General features: G+C 39.2%; 1 protein-coding gene across 2 annotated transcripts in view; it reads right to left on the bottom strand.

The window, feature by feature from the left end:
* The window catches only part of RNGTT (RNA guanylyltransferase and 5'-phosphatase), a 230,848-nt gene that overhangs the window by 163,927 nt on the left and 52,355 nt on the right, over positions 1 to 14,566 (bottom strand). Inside the window, exon 9 of one of the 2 annotated variants that reach the window (XM_070796090.1) lies at positions 3,826 to 3,984. The exons of the other annotated variant lie outside the window; for it this stretch is intronic. Within the exon in view, the coding sequence (XP_070652191.1) occupies positions 3,826 to 3,984 (159 nt within the window). The remainder of the gene's footprint in view (positions 1 to 3,825; positions 3,985 to 14,566) is intronic. 2 annotated transcript variants of the gene reach the window in all.

Raw genomic sequence — 14,566 nt, 5'->3', positions numbered from 1 at the left:
AAACTGATTTAAAAAATAGGTAACTAATAGCATCTTAAGAATTTTAATTCACACTTCTAATACTCTCAGGGTAAAATTGTCTTTAAACATCTTATAATTTAAATTTATCACTAATATCCATTGATACAGAAAGAGATTCACAATATATTAAATGAAGAAAGAGCAACTTAAAAATCAGAATGTATGAGTATGAGGGGTAGGGAGTTAAAACTCTGAATAGTAAAACAGACAAGAAAGCCTATACCAAAATGGTAAGAACTGTCATCTCTAGGTAGAATTATTAATGATATTTGCTTTCCTCACTATACTCTTTTGTACTTTTAAGAAATATAAAAAATAAGCACATATTGCTTTTTCAAGCCAGGGTGGGGGTGAAAATTAAAGCTACAAAAAAAAACAAAAAATAGAAATACAGTCTAATTACAGTCTAAACATTTTTCCCTGGGCAATAAAATAAGATGGGATGTTAAACCTTGGTCTGACTCTTTGTGAATTCTCTAGGCCAGAATACTGGAGTGGGTAGCCTTTTCCCTTCTCCAGGGGATTCTCCCAACCCAGGAATCGAACAGGGGTCTCCTGCACTGCAGGTGGATTCTTTACCAACTGAGTTATCAGGGAAGCCCAGTCATACCACAGCAGCTTCAAAATTAGCAGGTATTTCTCCTCTCCTATATAAAGCACTCAAAGTGGGTAATAAAAACAGAAAAGTTGACTCATTTCACCATCTCTATCTACTTTTACCAATTCCCATCAAACTAACTATAGTTTTTTCTTTTTAAAGGATTAACCAATTAATTTTTTTAAATACTTACTAAAGGGTCAACCAGGTATCACACACAGATGCTAGAAATATAACAATGTAAACAGCACAAGTTCTTCATCTAACTTCATATGGTTTTATACCTTTAGCAAGAAAACAAGGCATTAAACAAATAATCCCAAACACAGTAAGTACTCATAAGATGAAGTTGTTGTTGTTCAGTTGGTAAGTCGTGTCTGACTCTTCTGCAACTCCATGGACTGCAGCCCACCAGGCTCCTCCGTCCATAAGATTTTCCAGCCAAGAATACTGGAGTGTGTTGTTGTCTCCTTCCCCAAGGGATATTCCACCAGACCCAGGGATTGAAACCTCATCTCCTGCGTTAGCAGGCAGATTCTTCACCAGTGAGCCACCAGGGAAGTACCAAAGTGAAGCACAAGATGCTATAGGAGCACACAAAAGGTACAACCTGTCAGAGTTCAGACATCAGGAAAGGATCCCAGAAGGATTCTCAAGTAGCTGATGGTAACAGCAGGTTATAATCACTTAGTGAGCAATGACTATGCACAAAGGAAAGTCAAAGTACTTTATGTTAACTCAATTAAGTCTTAAAACAATCTGACCATGTAGAGAAAATTATTCTGCCTGTATTCCTGATGAGGAAACTGAAATCACACTCAGTAACCTGCTCAAAGCCATAAAGATGGCAAAACAGCAAAGCTGTTATTAAAACCTAGACAAGAGCCTATCTCAACAACCTCTATAGTATCCTGCCTCTGACCTGCGTTGTGCAGGAGTTAACTGAACACACATTGTGGGGTCGGGAGGGAAAAGGGAAGGGGATAGGAGTGTGTTGTGAGAACCAGTGCTTGGTACACAGTCTGCCAGGGGCAATATCCTTGAGACAAAAACAGAAGGTTCATGCTCTGGCAACAACAACAAATTCAGAATATGGAAGCATAGAGAGGAAGAAAGATAACTTGAGACTACAGAAGTAGTCAAGGACTCAGTGATTAATGAAAACTATTTTTAACTTTATTCTAGAAAGTGGAAAATCCCTCTTTTGAGACAAACAGAAACCATAAAGGGTAATTCAAACCCAAGAGGTGTGATTCAGGAAACTGGTTACATAGATATTGGGAAGATGAAAAGGTAAGAAGGGAAAATGAAGGTAATCAAGAGATGCGTAACTGCAGGAGGTACTCTACCCAGAGGGCTGTGGGAACAAAATGGAAGAGGCATGTTAGCAGAGGCCAGGAGTTTGGAGGATGGGCACTGTGAAACATGGAAGAGGTGGGGAGGTCAATGGAGCTCAGGACTCAAAGCTCTAAAGTGGCACCAAATGGCTAAGACCTGGACCTCTAAGGAGAGGAGCCCAGCATCTCAAGTTTCAGTCTCTATGGAGGAATACAGAAGGAGGATGCTCAAACTGCTGAGAAGACACAGCGTTGTGGGTGAGGAAATGCAGGTGGCACTCCTCTGCCTAGAATGCACCTCCAGCAGCAGGCATGTCTGAGAGGGAGCAGTACCGTTGGTGCTGAGATTGCTAAAAGAAGCTGGGAGTGAAGTGAAAGTTGCTGCCACCTGCTGAAGGGATAAAGAAACTAACACTAGGGAAGTCTCTTCTCTCACCTTCCAAATTCCTGCTAGTGCTCCCCATGGTAAAACTCAACAGGACGCGAGGTGGCAAGGAAGTCTGAGAAACAGTTTGCACAGTTTAAAAGGGTGGACTGGGAGCTCAGAAACAGCAGGTGAAGAAACAGCAGACCACTGAAATGCTTTTAGCTAAGTAATAGCACAATCTGACCTGCATTTTTCAAAGTTCACCCCTACATTATGTGTACTCCTATAGGGTAGGAACCAATCTGTAGACCAGAGAAATTATGAGGTTTTTACAGTACCCCAAGTGGGAATGCAGTGGCAGTGATCACTTAGAGGTGTAAGTGGATAAATTCAAGACATGAAAGAGGCAGGCTGACAGGATACTATGCTCCTGACAGGCAGTGGGGCTGAGGGGCAGAAGTCGAGGAGGACTTTCAGGCTTCTGGCAGGAGGAATGGGTGCACTCGATTTATTGATCCATGGAGCACTGGAGGAGGAGTCGCTGTTCAGTTTAGTGGGGTGGAAGTGATGGCATATGGACTTGGAGCTTTTCATTTTTATACTAGAAACAAAAATGCCCTGATTTTTCTATCCTGTGTCTAACAGGTTGGAGGCAGAATCTAAGTCAGACAACCAAATGCTTCCTTTTCAAAACTTTTAACTTGAGTGACAGTGAGGCACAGGAATAGCTTAAAAGTGACTCAGAGTGACGGCAGAGGCATCATTAGCAAACGCCAAAGGTGGCTTCCTCTTCCAAGTGTTCCTGTGCCTGACCTTGGCCCTGGTCCTTGCTGCCTGGCCTCCCTTGGTTCTTACCCATTTTCTGAGACTGGTTCTCCTCAGTCAGCCTTCTAACATATCCCTTTGCTTACATGAGCCAAAGTTGATTTCTACTGCTTCTAGTCGATCTAATGCTAATGGATATGCTGGGTTTTGGGTTGCTTTTTTTTCTTTTTTTTCCATTTTGCCTATTATATACAGTTGAATTCACATAAGTTAAATGTGCCCATGACGGAACCCCACTGCAATACGTTCCCCAACCTATCCTTAATACAAACGGTTACATGACACTAGCTCTTTACACAATAACCTCAGGCCAAAAGATATGCCATCTATTTCCTGTCCTTGATAACTATACGTTAAGCCCAAAGTTTGCCTTCCCTTGTATCTTTTCCTCCCATAAGAATTCACTGCCAAACCTCTACTGTTTCTGTACCAGCTACGCTGCCTCTCATATCTATTCCCAAAAGGACTGGTATATAGTCCCTGAAACCTAATTCTCAAGATTGCAGAGAAATAAATTCCGCTATATTAATATTTCTTATAAAGAAAATTCACAGTTTAGAGTCACTTCCCCATATACAATTATAAACCTTCCTGACATAAGAGCAGTTAGTCAGACTTCCCCACGCCCACCAACACCTGTCAGACCTTACTTCAGAAACGATACAAGAAAAGCTGACCTGCTAAACTGCAGCTTTCTTCCTTCCTCATGGGGGCTTATGAACACTTTGCCTTTTCCTCTCACTAGCTCACCGCTCAGTACATTTGATCTCTGGTAATTTCTTTTGCAAAGTATATCCATGTCCTCTTTAAGCCATTTTGCCCCATTTCTTTCAACTCTTAAAGAAAAGGGAAATGTATGTTATGCATATTTTACCACAATTTTTAAAAATGAAAAACAAGACGTTACAGTCATGAGTTTTCACCTAGACCAAATAAAAAATCAGTGTCACAGAGTCCCTTTCACAATCTCTATCATACTCTCAATCTATCTCATCTTACAAAAATGAAATCCATTTTCTCAAGAGAGTTTTTAAATGAGTCAAAACAGAGTTTTTATAAATGTCTTATATTTGTTGCAATATAGTTTGTTTGGTTACCTGTGTTGGAACAGTACATCTTGTCACTTTTCACACAGTAAGTAACTTACCTACCTTAAAAGCAAGCTTTATAGGCTAGGCTTGGAATCTAACCACTATTCAGACTAGAATTCTGTGGAAACACAACCTAAAGTCTACCAACTTAAATTAAGGAATCTCAGAAAAAGGTTTCAGATAACTTAAAACATCACTGTTTGTACTGCTTTCACAAAAAGACCAATATTTGATGATAAAACAATCTAATCCTACACATGAGCTTTACTTCCAAACATAATGGCTATAATCTGCTTATCTGACACAAACATTTCAACCTTTGAAAACAAAAAGTATCTGAAGGAAAAGTATAGCTTTACCTAATCTCACCTTCCTAGAAATTTAAAGAACTCAATTAAGGTCATTCCTATTTTCACATTAACAAATTAAAGAGAACATACACACAAACAGTAACACTACCACCTAACTTTTTTTTTAATGTTTTATTTCTGCTGTTAACAATCATTGAAATGAAGACACGGTCCTAACATATTCTTCACATAACTGGGAAGACATAGTTCATAAAAAACTATTAAAATTCTCAGACTTCCCTGGTGGATTAAGAATCCAACTGCCAATGCAGGGGACATGGTTTCAATCCCTGACCCGGGAAGATTCCACATGCTGCGGAGCAGCTAAGCTCGTGTACCACAACTACTGAGCCCGTGCACTTAGAGCCTGTGCAACAAGAGGAGCCACCACAATGAGAAGCCCACGCACCACAACTAGAGAAAGCCCAGGTGCAACAAAGACGTGTGCAACCAAAAATAAAGATAAATAAATATTATTTAAAAAGGAAACTATCAAAATTTTCATTCAACATTATAGAAGATTCCAACCCAACAGGTATTTTTACCTTGATGTATTGATTCTAAAAGCACAACAGACTTCTTTAAAAGGATTAGCTTAGCTTCTTTATACTCTTCATATCACATCAATTTAAATTCATGAAACAGATGTGATTAAAGTTTTATAATCTTAAATTCACTTTAAGCCCACAGCTTCAATCTATTACATGATCACTTATATACACATGGGCTTCCCTGGTGGCTTAGAGGTTAAAGCATCCACCTGGAATGCGGGAGACCTGGATTTGATCCCTGGGTCAGGAAGATCCCCTGGAGAAGGAAAATGGCAACCCACTCCAGTACTCTTGCCTGGAGAATCCCATGGAGGGAGGAGCCTGGTAGGCTACAGTCCATGAGGTCGCAAAGAGTCGGACAGCACTGAGCAACTTCACTTTCACTTTATATACACACAACAGTAATTAGACAGACAGCCTGTATTATTTAATTTTAAATTGCAAAGCCCATTTACTTCCTCTCCAATTTAAGTGTTAAACTTTGATCTTAACATGTTAACTGCAAATTAAATGGCAGGCCAAAAGCATAAGACCGAACATTTGAACAGTTTGCCAACCGGTCTCTTGAGAAATCTGTATGCAGGTCAGGAAGCAACAGTTAGAACTGGACATGGAACAACAGACTGGTTCCAAATACGAAAAGGAGTATGTCAAGGCTGTATATTGTCACCCTGCTTATTTAACTTATATGCAGAGTACATCATGAGAAACGCTGGACTGGAAGAAACACGAGCTGGAATCAAGATTGCCGGGAGAAATATCAATAACCTCAGATATGCAGATGACACCACCTTTATGGCAGAAAGTGAAGAGGAACGAAAAAGCCTCTTGATGAAAGTGAAAGAGGAGAGTGAAAAAGTTGGCTTAAAGCTCAACATTCAGAAAACGAAGATCATGGCATCCGGTCCCATCACTTCATGGGAAATAGATGGGGAAACAGTGGAAACAGTGTCAGACTTTATTTTTCTGGGCTCCAAAATCACTGCAGATGGTGACTGCAGCCATGAAATTAAAAGACGCTTACTCCTTGGAAGGAAAGTTATGTCCAACCTAGATAGCATATTGAAAAGCAGAGACATTACTTTGCCAACAAAGGTCCGTCTAGTCAAGGCTATGGTTTTTCCTGTGGTCATGTATGGATGTGAGAGTTGGACTGTGAAGCAAGCTGAGCGCCGAAGAATTGATGCTTTTGAACTGTGGTGTTGGAGAAGACTCATGAGAGTCCTTTGGACTGCAAGGAGATCCAACCAGGCCATTCTGAAGGAGATCAGCCCTGGGATTTCTTTGGAAGGAATGATGCTGAAGCTGAAACTCCAGTACTTTGGCCACCTCATGTGAAGAGTTGACTCATTGGAAAAGACTCTGATGCTGGGAGGGATTGGGGGCAGGAGGAGAAGGGGATGACAGAGGATGAGGTGGCTGGATGGCATCACTGACTCGATGGACGTGAGTCTGAGTGAACTCCAGGAGTTGGTGATGGACAGGGAGGCCTGGCGTGCTGCGATTCATGGTGTCGCAAAGAGTCGGACACGACTGAGCAACTGAACTGAACTGAACTGAAATGTCTTCTACCTCTGGAGAGTCATCTTTATTTTATATGTTGTTTCTATAGCAAGTTTTCCACTATGCTATGTTCATCTAAGTTTTGTTTAAGTTTGGTAATTGGTAAACTTTGTCTATAGAAAAATTATCAGTCAAAAAACTTTATTTCAACTTACATAATTCACCACAAATTATTCTTGAAAACCTAGGGGTATCTACTATGAAAAAAATAATCACAAGTCATCCAAGCCTTCTCACTAAAATATCATGTATGTCCCTATTTCTATTAATAGACAGTAATAATTTTTAAAGCGTAGATGCTTCTATTTCAAGAAAACTCCTTCAACCAGCAAGACTTAGTCTTGCGCAAAGCTTAAAACTCAACACTGCAAAAGAATCTGGCAGGCATAGGGCCCAGTATCAGTTTCTGGATTCCACCCTCCCACTTCACAGAGTTAATGACACATAATACAAATAATCAAGTTTTTAAAAAGATTTAGAGTAAACTTTTTGTTCCAAACCACCCCAAAATTTAAATTTTTTGATTTTCTTACTTTGTTTTCATTAAGTATGAGGGGTACCAATGCTATTATTACAGGCTTTGGAAAGAAAATTCCAGTTTCATAGCCTGTAATACCAGACTCTCAATCAGTGTTTGCCAACTAGACTGGTAAAAAATAGGCAGGCATCTGGAACCAAAAATCCCATCAAATATTATAAATGATTATAACAGTCCAACCCAAAGGTATATGCTTTAACTTCAGAACTGCAACTGCCCTACCCTTTCTCATTTTGCCATCCTCCACTGCTCAGAAATACATACATGCCTACTGCCAAGCTTTCGTTTCTATAAAACCACATCTTGTCCTAAAATACATAATCTTCAAACTCTTACTCAAAACTTCCTTTCATGGAATCTCTCATACTCTAAATAACAGGTCCTATTCAACTCGCTCTATCCCTCCCAAGTTTCCTAAAACTTGTAAATCTAGTATGTCCCACCTCTGGTAGAAAAGAAAGCATACGGCAGGAGCATGCAGGAGCCTGAAAATTCACTTGAAGGCATCTCAACTTTATTTTTAATTGAGCTCATTTAAGCTAAAATGTAACAAATATTAAAAAACATAATCTACAATGTGTTATTCACTAGTGAACATTAGTAGTATTAAAAGTATTTTATTACAAGCCGTTAACTGTTTTATATATATATATAGCAATTATATATACATATAGCAATTATATATATCTATATAATATATAGCAAATAGGAGTGAAGATATCCATAGGCAGAACAGAAGGCTCCTACATAGAAAGATATGTGGGAGGCCACTGTGGAGGTTAAGACATTCCTGACAGGCTCTTTCTAGCTGTGTGATTTTGCACAAATCACTTGATTACTCTAAAATGCAGTTTCCTCATCAAAAATTTCCACCTCCTAATGTGACTGTAAGAATTAAATGAGTTAGTACCCCCATGCTCAAAGTAGCATTATCCAAACCAGCAACAGTATACAAGCAACACAAGTGTCCACTGACAGATAAAAGGATAAGCAAAATGTGGTATATATATTAAATGGAACCTTATTCTGCCCAAGAAAATGAGAAAATTTCTGAAATATGCTATAATACAAATGAACCTTGAGGACATTATGCTAAGTGAAATAAGCCAGTCACAAAAAGATAACTACTGTGTGATTCTACCTCTTTGAGGTACCTAGATTAGTTAAAAAAAAAAAATCAGAAAGATCAAAAGTAAAATGGGTGGATACCAGGGGAATGGAAAATTATCACTCAATGGGTATAGACTTTTAGTTCTACAAGATGAAAAGAGTTCTGGACATGAGTGGCAGAGATGTGTGCCAACATTATGAATGTATTTAACACCACTGAACTATATACTAAATAATAGTTAAAGTGGTAACTTTTACATTATGTGTATTTTACCACCATAAAATTTTTTTTAAAAAAATGAGTTAATACATGAAGGATAAAGAACTGTATGTACCTGTTACATGGTAATAAAACTCAAGTTACTGCTACTACATTATGTCCAAGGCACACAGTAAGTACCTAATTAAGGCAGGATATAATTATTAATACCGCAACTATTACTTTAGACAATCCAAACAAGAGTTGAGGTCACTGATAAACAAAGACTGGATAAGAGAGGAAGGATTCATTTCCTGTAGGCAGGAAAGAAGAGGACATCTCTTCTGAATAAAGAGGAAAAAGGTAAGTGAACCAGAAATTTTGAACTGGTAGAAAAATAACCCTTGGTAACTCCCTGTGAAGGTGATTCACAGCACTCAAACTCAAGCTTTTAAGCTTACTTACACAAAGGGAGACAACAACTACAGCAAACAGCTCCTTTTAATTTTTCCATGAAGAGTTATAACCCAAGAAAATTTTGTAAAATCAGAAGCTACACTACCTGCGTGAGCAATAACTCAAAGAGCTCAAAGAGCCTGTGTCAGGTGCATGTCTCAATCTGCCTAGGAAACTGTTTCCTAAACACTAAGATGATAAAAAAAAACCTGAGCCTAAAATACACCAATGTATCGAAACAGCTTCTTAAGATTTACTAACAAAAATGGTATATATAAGTAAACACACGGCAACTCTAAAAGCTATTGTACATAATGGAAAACTATCACATTTTTGTCCCAGTCTAGCACATCAAATAAAAATTAGTAAAAGAATACTTTAAACAAAAGTATACTTAAGGGAATTCCCTGGCAATCAGGGGTTAGGACTCCACACTTTCACTGCCAAGAGAATGGGTTCAACCCCTGGGGGGGAACTAAAATCCCACAAGCTGAACTGTGTGTCCAAATTAAAATATATATGGATACAGATATATACATGTGTATATATATAATATATATATAATATACATGTATGGGGCTTCCCTGGTGGCTCAGTGGTAAAGAATCCTCCTGCCAGTGCAGGAGATGCAGGAGACAAGTTTGATCCCTGGGTCGGGAAGATGCCCTGGAGAAGGAAATGGCAACTTACTCCATTCTTCTTGCCTAGAGAACCTCCATGGACAGAGAAGCCTGGCAGGCTATACAGTCCATGGGATCACAAAGAGTTGGATTCAATTTAGTAATGAGCATGCACACACATATACATGTATGTATCTATATATATGTATGCTGCTGCTGCTGCTAAGTTGCTTCAGTCGTGTCCAAATCTGTGCAACCCCACAGACGGCAGCCCACCAGGCTTCTGTGTCCCTGGGATTCTCCAGGCAAGAATATTGGAGTGGGTTGCCATTTCCTTCTCCAATGCATTCATGCATGCTAAGTTGCTTCAGTTGTATCCGACTCTGTGCGACCCTATGGACAGCAGCCCTCCAGGATCCACTGTCCACAGGATTCTCCACGCAAGAATATTGGAGTAGGTTGCCATTTCCTTCTCCATATATATGTATATATAGACATAATTCTTGGAAACATGCAAAAGAAAAACTTTCACGAAAATATATGTTCAAAAGTTATATTCAGTAGATTTTTCCTCTCTTAGTCACAGAAATATTCTTGTTTGGCTGCTGACTAGGGTAAAAAGAGCAGAAAGGATTCAAAAGAGAAGAGAAAGAAAGCATTAAGCAAGATCACAAGTTAGTTCCAATTATAATCTTCTAGTTTTCACATTTTACGTTAAGGAACTTTTTTTTTTAATTATTTTTGGATTTGAACCCATGGACTGTAGCCAGCCAGGCTTCTCTGTCCACGCAATTCTTCAGGCAAGAATATTAGAGTGGGTTGCCATTTCCTTCTCTAGGGGATCTTCCTGCCCCAGGGATCTAACCTTTGTCTCCTGCAGCTCCTGCATTATAAGCAGATTCTTTACCGCTAAGCCACCAGGGAAGCCCCTACCTTAGGCAACTTTTGAAACTCACTGTTGCCTAGACTAGCTGAATAAATGCCAATATAACCTACTTTCATTAAAAGTTTTCACAAAAGACCCCAAAGAGGTTCACCTAACAGTCCTCAAATTATAACTGAAAGTGGGAAATAAAGTGTTGCTACAGGGTCTCCCTGTGCCTTGTCAGAACAACCCTTGAGGAGTCTTGGCAGCACTGGCTCTCTGGCTTTTCTTCCTTCAGTCACAGAAGTAGGCTGGCTGCTTCTCCTTCAACAGCAACTATTCTTCAAGTGTTCGCTTCCCTGCCTTCTGTATCTCTATAGAGTGCTCTCTGTCCATACCATACGTATTTCAAAAAATAGATCTTTTAAGTATCTCAAAGGCCACTGGGCTAACCAACTGATGGAGCAATCCCAGGTGACCTTAAACTTCAAGATTGAGATAAGGGAACTCCCACCTTACAACTTGTTAAGAATAACTTAAGAAGAAGTAGGAGTTGGTATAATAGTCAAAATTTAAATCACAGACTCATGGTTCAGCAATCATTAAAACTGACATGTTTAAAAATATAAACTAAGGATTTAAGCAGTTACCTGTATAATAATTTTCTTCCTGTAGCCTAAACACCTTACTGCCTGATGGCCAGAACCAGCTGAGCTCAGGCAGGCTGCCTCCACCTCGTGACATCCTTTGTGCTATTCCTCTGGCCTATGTTACTCACTCTTCACTAGTCATCCTCCTCCTAAGAACTCCTACGTTCTAGAATCTATGTCACATCATTTATAGGCAATTATATTTCATATTGTTCTCTCATGTATTCCCATTTTAATATCGAAATTAGATTTTCAACCATTTAAGGGCATGAATCACATCTTAGTTTCTTTTTTAAAATAGGTTCAAATTTTAAAAGTAGAATTTTACCATGACAATGGAATCCCTCTTCAGAAAGTTAGAGTTTGGTTTATTTTAATGAATCTATTAATTTGGTAGAATGTGCAACTATTAACACTTACCAAGCACTTCCTACATGTTAAACATTATTCTAAGTGCTTTAGATGAAATTACTTAATCCCATTACATCTAGGAGGTAATTATTATTGTTATCTCAATTTTTCAGATGGGCAAATTGGAAGACAGAGGGGTTATATAACTTTCCTAGGATCACATGACTAATAAGCATGTAAACCTCAGGATTTGAACCCAGGTAGTCTAGTTTCAGGGCTTCCCTCATAGCTCAGTTGGTAAAGAATCTGCCTGCAATGCAGGAGACCTGGGTTTGATTCCTGGGTCAGGAAGATCCCCTGGAGAAAGAAATGGCAACCCACTCCAGTATTCTTGCCTGGAAAATCCCATGGACAGGGGAGCCTGGCAGGCTACCATCCATGGGGTTGCAAGAGTCGGACACGACTTAGCAACTAAACCAAACCACCGCAGTCTAGTTTCAATACCCAAGCTCTTAACCACTATGCTATACTGCTTCTCAAAAATAAACCTGTTTTTACAAGTTAATATATTAATACATAAACAGTCTTGTTTTTAGAATTGTATTACATTACTATCTTTATAGGTCCTTGATTCTATTGACTATGCAGAATATCTAATACAGGCTCACGATCTCTCTTATTTGAAAACTTTGGATGTATTTTATTCTAGATGTCATTTCAGTATTTTGAATTTTAAAAAATATTTAGACAAATTAATCCTAAAATGTATTTTAAAAAATTGTTCTTGTTGTTGTTATTTAGTTGCTAGGTCATGTCCAACTTTTTTCCGACCCCATGGACTGTAGCCCACCAGGCTCCTCTGTCCATGGGATTTTCCAGGCAAACATACTGGACTGGGTTGCCATTTCCTTCTCCAGAGGATATTCCCAACCCAGGGACTGAACCTACGTCTCCTGCATTGCAAGCAGATTCTTTACTACTGAGCCACCTGGGATGCCCAGGTGGGTTTTACCTATTTTTAAAAAATAGGTAAAACTAATTTTCCTCTCAAAACTTTATTGCCATTGAAACTGACCATACACTGTGATAAATAATGTGGTGGTTTCAAGTACACATTCAGAACAGCTACCATTTAAAACTTGCCAAAAATTAAAAATTTTCTATAAAACAAGCAATATATTTTTAATGTGTGTATTTATACTAGAATAATGAATCGTTTTCATAACTATTTTAGTGAAAGGGAGAAAAAGACCTAACCTATAAGAAACTTGAAATAATTTTACTTTTAACACAGACATTATACATTATACATATTTTACTTTAAAAATCCCATTGTTTTAAATGTTTAATAGATGAATAGCACCACTAAGATTATTCTTAAGAAAGATAGATAAAAACACATGTAGAAGATGCATAACATGTGGATGCGTCATTTTATTTAGTACTGCTTCATGCGCATATAAAAATATAAGTATATAAAATTATATCTAAGTGTACCAAATGCTTTAAATGACTTTTAATTTCCTCATCTATTATCAATAGCAGACCCTTCCCTGGTGGCTCAGATGGTAAAGAGTCTGCCTGCAATATGGGAGACCCAGGTTTAACCCTTGTGTCAGGAAGATCCCCTGGAAAAGGGAACGGCAACCCACCCCAGCTTTCTTGCCTGGAGAACTCCATGGACAAAGGAGCCTAGTGGGCTACAGTTCATGAGATTGCAAAGAGTTGGACATGACTGAGCAATGATCACTTTCACTATTATAACAGTACAAAATGTTTAAAGGAGCACACTAGTATATATGAAGTGAAGTTGCTCAGTTCATTTCAGTTCAGTCGCTCAGTCGTGTCCGACTCTTCGCAGACCCCATGAATCGCAGCACGCCAGGCCTCCCTGTCCATCACCAACTCCCGGAGTTCACTCAGACTCACGTCCATCGAGTCAATGGTGCCATCCAGCCCTCTCATCCTCTGTCATCCCCTTCTCCTCCTGCCCCAAATCCCTCCAGCATCAGAGTCTTTTCCAATGAGTCAAGTCTTCGCATGAGGTGGCCAAAGTACTGGAGTTTCAACTTCAGCATCATTCCCTCCAAAGAAATCCCAGGGCTGATCTCCTTCAGAATCGACTAGTTGGATCTCCTTGCAGTCCAAGGGACTCTCAAGAGTCTTCTCCAACACCACAGTTCAAAAGCATCAATTCTTCGGCGCTCAGCCTTCTTCACAGTCCAGCTCTCACATCCATACGTGACCACAGGAAAAACCATAGCCTTGACTAGATGGACCTTTGTTGGCAAAGTAATGTCTCTGCTTTTCAATATGCTATCTAGGTTGGTCTTAACTTTCCTTCCAAGGAGTAAGCGTCTTTTAATTTCATGGCTGCAGTCACCATCTGCAGTGATTTTGGAGCCCCAAAAAATAAAATCTGACACTGTTTCCACTGTTTCCCCATCTGTTGCTCAGTCGTATCCAACTCTTTGCGACCCCATGGACTGTAGCCTACCAGGCTCCTCCGTCCACAGAATTCTCCAGGTAAGAATACTGGAATGGGTTGCCATTCCCTTTTCCAAGGGATCTTCCTAACCCAGGGATAGAACCCAGGTCTCCTGCACTGCAGGCAGACGCTTTACCCTCTGAGCCACCAGGGGACCACACTATTAGACGTCAGCTTGTCTCCACTGGTCTTTGTTTATGTTCACATAAAAGTACCAGGAAAAATTTTGGATGCAACAATCTCAATAGCTAAATACTGTAGCTAAACACTGTGACTACAAAAATAAATATAATATGGATTCCCTGTACTAAGGCAACTACCAAGGCCAGACCAATACTGTATTTTGTACTTCTAGCCAGTAGGCTACACTTTATCAGGCTAATACAACATTTAAGAGACTTAAAGGCCATTTTAAATAATTCACAGATAGACAATTTAGTTCTTTGCCCATGCAAAAATATTTTCAAAATTAAATTTCCTAAAGTCTAAGACATTACAAAAATAAAACGTGTCCAGAAAAGCTTACCTGCCAGCAAAAACAGCAGCAACCAGCAGAGCTGGGCTGAAAGCCAGGAACATACTGTAC

The sequence above is a fragment of the Bos indicus genome, chromosome 9 (genome assembly GCF_029378745.1).
Source record: "Bos indicus isolate NIAB-ARS_2022 breed Sahiwal x Tharparkar chromosome 9, NIAB-ARS_B.indTharparkar_mat_pri_1.0, whole genome shotgun sequence".
In the NCBI taxonomy this organism is placed as follows: Eukaryota; Metazoa; Chordata; class Mammalia; order Artiodactyla; family Bovidae; genus Bos; species Bos indicus.
Note: the sequence above shows the minus strand (reverse complement) of the source record. Positions and strands in the feature narration are given on the sequence as shown.